The following is a 6,000-nucleotide window of genomic DNA, read 5'->3' as shown; positions in this document are numbered from 1 at the left end:
GGAGGGGGGAGGGGGAGGGGAGGGGAGGGGAGGGCAGAAAGGAAGGGGTAGGGGGGAAAGGGAGGAGCATGGGGAAAAGGGTGGGGGAGGGGAGGGTGGAGGGGGATGGGGAAGGGGTAGGGTGGAAAGGAAGGGGTAGGGGGAAAAGGGAGGGGCATGGGGGAAAGGGAGGGGGAGGGGAGGGGGAGGGGAGGGGGAGAGGAGGGGAAAGGGGAGTGGGGAAGGGGAGAGGGTAGGGTGGAGGGAGAAGGGAGTGGGAAGGGTAGGGGGAGGGGGAGGAGGGAAAGGGAGGGAGGGGGAGGAGGGGAGGGGAGGGAGGGGGAGGGGGGAGGGAGGGGGGAGGGAGGGGGAGGGGGAGGGAGAGGGGGGAAGGGGGAGGGGAGGGGGAGGGGGGAGGGGGAGGGATGGGAGGGATGGGAGGGGGAGGGATGGGAGGGGAGGGATGGGAGGGGGAGGGGAGGGATGGGAGGGGGAGGGGGAGGGGAGGGATGGGAGGGGGAGAGGAGTGGGAGGGGGAGAGGAGTGGGAGGGGGAGAGGAGTGGGAGGGGGAGAGGAGTGGGAGGGTGGGGGAGGGCGAGGGGTGTGGTGGAGGGGGAGGTGGAGGGGGAGGGGAGAGGGGGAGGGGGAGGGGAGAGGGGGAGGGGAGGGGAGAGGGGAGGGGAGGGGGGAGGGGGGAGGGGGGAGGGGAGGGGAGGGGGGAGGGGGGGAGGGGGGAGGGGGAGGGGGGGAGGGGAGGGGGGAGGGGGAGGGGGGAAGGGGGAGGGGGAAGGGGGAGGGGGGAGGGGGAAGGGGGAGGGGGGAGGGGGAAGGGGGAGGGGGGGTTGGGAAGGGGTAGGGCAGAAAGGAATGGGTAGGGGGGAAAGGGAGGAGCATGGGGGGGAGGGGGATGGGGAAGGGGTAGGGCAGAAAGGAAGGGGTAGGGGGGAAAGGGAGGGGCATGGGGGAAAGGGAGGGGGAGAGGAGGGGAAAGGGGAGGGGGGAAGGGGAGAGGGTAGGGTGGAGGGAGAAGGGAGGGGGAAGTGTAGGGGGAGGGGGGGAAAGGGATGGAGGGGGAGGAGGGAAAGGGATGGAGGGGGAGGAGGGAAGGGGAAGGGGAGGGGGAGGGGAGGGGGAGGGGAGAAGGGGAGGGGAGGGATATAGATGGTTACTGGCAATATTGATCACATCCAGAAATGATGTAATCCACACAATTTATGTACTTTACATAACGTTAATAGGAATACATGGCCGTGTAGATGGGAATACAGTTTGTTTGAAATAAATCACAAATATCAGATGAAAGTGAAAAAAAACCTATGTGGTGTGAATGGCAGTGTTCCTCGCTGAAATGTGAAAAAACTGAATTACGTGCGAACGCATAACTGTGAGATTATGGCGGCAAAGTTGGAACATCACGTGATCCTAGCAGAAGTACCCGGCATTGCCGGGTGGGGGAGGGGAGACCCGTACATTCCCAACCCGTACATTCGCCCTCTCGACTCAAGCTCGTATTCGATTCGTATTCGAAATCGAAAGGGGAAATCCTTCGTATTCGAAAACACGAAATATGAATGAAAATTTAATTCATATCGCACAAAATCGACACAAAACACGATCGCATAAAGGTGAAAAAACGCAATGGCTTTTCACCCTGAATTACGTGCAAACGTGTGACGGGATGGAACATCACGTGATCGCTCTGAGCGAATCAGCGAGCTGCTCGCACTGGCTGAGATTAGCGGGTATTTCGCTGAAATGCGCTGAGGTAAATATGAATTAAAAATATGGATCTCGTCAAATATGGTCTCAGCCATGTTCGTCCCAGGCTCAATGGCCATGTCTATGCCAAATATCAAGCACGTGAGCCTCTCCGTTTCGGAGTCTATCGGTAACACTACACACACTACACACACACACACACACACACACACACACACACACACACACACACACACACACACACACACACACACACACACACACACACACACACACACACACACACACACACACACACACAGTGTTTTATGTATATAGATAAACTGATCAGACAGACGGACGGACATGAACCAATTGCTTAATCCCTCTTTTCTCTTTGCATGCGTGGGGTAAAGACGTAATCTATAGGTTGATGGATACAAGCTCGAACACAGCAAGAAGGTGCCTGAAAAAGCAGGAAGGGGAAAATGGGAATAAAATGAATAGTCCCCGGTCGGACAGACGCTCATATTCCGATGGAGGGTGGTCATAGACGGGCTTCATTAGATGATAAAGAGGGTCCGAGAGGTATGAATGGGTCTTCGGGTTCTTGAGGGTTTTAAGGTTCGAAGGGTCGAAATGGTCTTCGGTTTTTAAGTGTCTTAAAGGTTTTAGACCCGAAGGGGTCTAAAGGGTTTTATGAGTTTTATGGGTTTGAAGGGTTCTTAAGGGGTTTTAAGGGTCTTAGCGGACGTCGGTGGTCTAAAAGGTTCTGAAGGGTTCTTAATGGTCTTCGGGGATCTGAAGGGTCTAAAGGGATTTGAAAGGTCTTATGGGTTCAAAGGGTTCTAGAGGGGTTTAAAGGGGGAAAGGTCTAAAGTGGTTTTAAAGGTCTTAGTGGTCTAAAGGGTTCTAGAGGGGGTTTAAGGGGTCTTCTGGTTCTAAAGGGTCTAAGGGTTATACTTAAAGGGTCTTTGGGATCTAAAGGGTCATAGCTCTTCCATGGGCCTAGACCATGTATATATAAAAATGGTCTTAGAAGGCTAAGCAGTTTTAGTGTTGGTTCTAAAAGGACTTGGGGTTCTAAAATGGCTTAAGGTTCTAAGTGTTTTAAGGTTCTTAAGGGTCTTAAAGGGGTCTAAAGGGTCTTAGAGTTCTAAAGTGTTTTGGGGTTCTAAAGGGTCTGAGGGGTTTAAAGGGTTTAAAGAGGTTTAAGGGTTTTAAGGGTCTTAGAAGTCTCTGGTGTTTTAGGGGTCGAAAGGGACTTATGGTTCGAAAGGGTTTTATGGTTCTAAGGGTTTTAAGGGTCTTAGAAGTCTGATGGGTCTTAGGGGTTTAAAGGGATCTAGGATTCTGAGTGGTCTTAGGGGTCCAAAGGGTGTTATGGGTCAAAAGGGTCTTAAGGTTCTAAAGGGTCTTTGGGATTTAAAGGGTGTTAGGGTTCTAAGGGTTTTACGGGTCTTTGAAGTCCAAGGGGTCTACAGGGTGTTAGGGTTCTAAAGGGTCTTCAGGTTCAGATGGGTATTAGGGGTCTAAAAGGTCTTAGGAGTCTTATGTGTATTTCAAGGATCTTAGGGGTCGTAAGAGTTTTTAGGGTCCTAAAGTGTCTTAGAGTTCTAAAGTGTCTTTAGGGTCTTCGGGGGTCTCAGAGTTTGAAGGGTCTAAGGATTCTAATTGTGGGGTCTTAGGGTTCTAGAGTGTCTTAGGGGTCTTAAGGGGCTTACGATGCAGTCAGTTTTCCAGTACAACCAATCCATAACAGCAGTTTTCCACTACACTAGTTTTCCACAACCACCAATGCACTTAAAACAATCCACGACAACAGTATTCCACTACAACCAATCCACAACAGCAGTTTTCCACTTAAACCAATCGACAACAGCAGTTTTCCACTACAACAACCAATCCTCTGCAAGAACCAATATCCACTACAACAACCAATATCCACTACAATAACCAATCCACTTCAACAGTTCTCTACTAAAACAATTTTCCATGATTATCAGTCATGAGCAAGAACAATTTTCCAACGGTTGCCAAACACAAACACACACACACACAAAGACACACACACAAATATATATATACACACACACACACACAAATATATATACACACACACACACACACACACACACACACACACACACACACACACACACACACACACACACAAAGACACACACACATACACAAACATACAAATACAAACACACACACACACACACACACACCTTTATAAGAATATAAATTGTTGAGTTGGACCCGTCCAGTGATTCCAAAGCTTACCTGTTTACCATTTCACATACAGTTATGACAGGAATCACACGCTGAATGTGTTTGTGGGGGTTGGAGAGCTCGTTCCGGAGTTGGATCAAGTGCTGCTCGGCATGTGTGTGAACGAGAAGAGGCATATCAGCATTCCATCTTCTCCAACAATCAAAACCCAGGGATACGGTAAGGTAGAGTCAACTTGTGCAAGGTAGACAGGGTAATAGAAGGTAGCCATTTCTAATCCACGAGGATGTGCAACATCTTATCGGCTGAAAAAAAATTGGATGGGAAAAAAATGGCTAATTCCAAACTTCCATGTTATTTCAAGTAAATCATAATATCATCATCGCTGTGTGGATGACGAGAAGAGTTTACAAGCCTTTCTGGAGGCTTGGCTTTTCATTGGGGTTGCTGTGAGGGATGTCTCTATAGAATTTAAAGGGCCACAGACACAGAAAATCATGTTTGGTTTAATTAATAGATATTGCTTCACTTAACACTTAATCGTCCCTTTTTTTTTTTTTGAATAAATATCACTCGATTGGCCCCCGCCACCCAAAAAACGGCGATTTGATTGCTCATGTGACTGGCTACGTCATCGAGGGAATTTTTGTTGCTGCTGGTAGCTTTTAGCTGGTAGTGGAGTCCCGCCCCTAAAATCGTGATGTTCATTCATGATGTCACCTGTGTGATGTAATCGAGGGAAAGGTTTCTCAGCACGCAATGATAACTGCCTGACCAAGAATCTTGTGATAGTCAAAATCATTATTAAAAACTACCAGCAGCAACAAAAATTCCCTCGATGACGTAGCCAGTCACATGAGCAATCAAATCGCCGTTTTTTGGGTGGCGGGGGCCAATCGAGTGATATTTATTTTTAAAAAAAAGGACGATTAAGTGCTAAGTGAAGCAATATCTATTAATTAAACCAAACATGATTTTCTGTGTCTGTGGCCCTTTAAGGTTAACGTATTGTTACGGTCCCGCCGCCACCGGATAACTCCGGTCCGAGTTATGCGAGTCACGAAGCGACCACGATAACCAGTCGTTCCCAGAACTTCCTGCCGGATCCCATACCCGGAGCAGTGTTACCATACAAATTGAAGTTCCTGGTATGAGCAAGTATCGTGCCGATAGGCAGTCACATAACAGATCTTCTTATTTGGCCGAGTGAACCAAGTCACGTGACCGCGGCCTGATTCTACATGCCAATTCACTAGATCAATCGGATCCCTTTCTTAACTGCCATACGCCACCATCTTGATGTGAGGAGGATGAGTCAAGAGACCAATCAGCAATCACTCAAGAACCCTCAGGATGATCGGATATTCACAATCACTTGACAATCGAAAATCAGACGAAAAAAAAGTCGGACCCCTCTAACATGGAGCGACTGCTCTGGGAAGCCGATGTGTCTCTCTACTAGAGGTTGCACTAGCTAGCGTCCACGACTACTAAGGGCGCAATGCTTCACCTACGACTGTGGTGACTGATGCTCGTGCGCTCTGTTCTTTATTTCATCGATGTTCTTTGGTGGCACCAGACACCAACAGCCATGAGGTCCACACAGCTGTGTGCTTTTCTTATTCCCCACCCAATTTTCTTATATAATAAATCCCTGGTTAAGGAGAACCTGTTTTGTGGTTATCGGGGAACGGGAACTCAATAGTGCATCAGATAATGAGCTTATAAACCCGGATGCAGGAAGAGCTGGGATATGACATTTAAGGCACCATCAGTAAAAGAGTCACCGACAAAGCTCCGCTTGGCTGTAGTTCTTGGACGATTCGCCAACCTTCATGTGGTTTTAATAGCCGGATCCTGGCGGATGCATTGGGTATAAAAGACCCGCAACCACAACAATTTTTTTTTAAAGAAAGAAGGCGCTTCCAACCAGAAAGTAAAACTTGATCTACTCCGCAAATTTGAGCAAATAAGCAAGAGCAGGCCCGATCTCAGGTGACGCTCTCACCTGCTTCACAGCAGGCTTCCTCAGGCCAATAAGATTATATTCCCCAGATGATGACCTCCAGCTGACACTCTGCAGC

The 6,000-nt window shown here is 49.1% G+C and overlaps 2 protein-coding genes across 5 annotated transcripts in view; one reads left to right on the top strand and one right to left on the bottom strand.

Annotated features, from left to right (window-relative positions):
- Window positions 1-6,000, bottom strand: part of LOC137434292 (trafficking kinesin-binding protein 1) — a 1,208,017-nt gene that overhangs the window by 844,832 nt on the left and 357,185 nt on the right. The gene's annotated exons all lie outside the window — the stretch shown is intronic.
- The window catches only part of LOC137434295 (peptidyl-prolyl cis-trans isomerase FKBP9), a 52,558-nt gene that overhangs the window by 12,803 nt on the left and 33,755 nt on the right, over window positions 1-6,000 (top strand). For all 4 annotated transcript variants that reach the window (XM_068127178.2, XM_068127179.2, XM_068127181.2 and 1 more), the window contains exon 2: window positions 3,990-4,135. In XM_068127178.2, the coding sequence (XP_067983279.2) occupies window positions 3,990-4,135 (146 nt within the window). The remainder of the gene's footprint in view (window positions 1-3,989; window positions 4,136-6,000) is intronic.

This window comes from Myxine glutinosa, chromosome 10 (assembly GCF_964187855.1).
Source record: "Myxine glutinosa chromosome 10, kmMyxGlut1.1, whole genome shotgun sequence".
In the NCBI taxonomy this organism is placed as follows: domain Eukaryota; kingdom Metazoa; phylum Chordata; class Myxini; order Myxiniformes; family Myxinidae; genus Myxine; species Myxine glutinosa.
The sequence above is the reverse complement of the archived record's forward strand: the minus strand, read 5'-3'. Positions and strand labels throughout refer to the sequence as shown.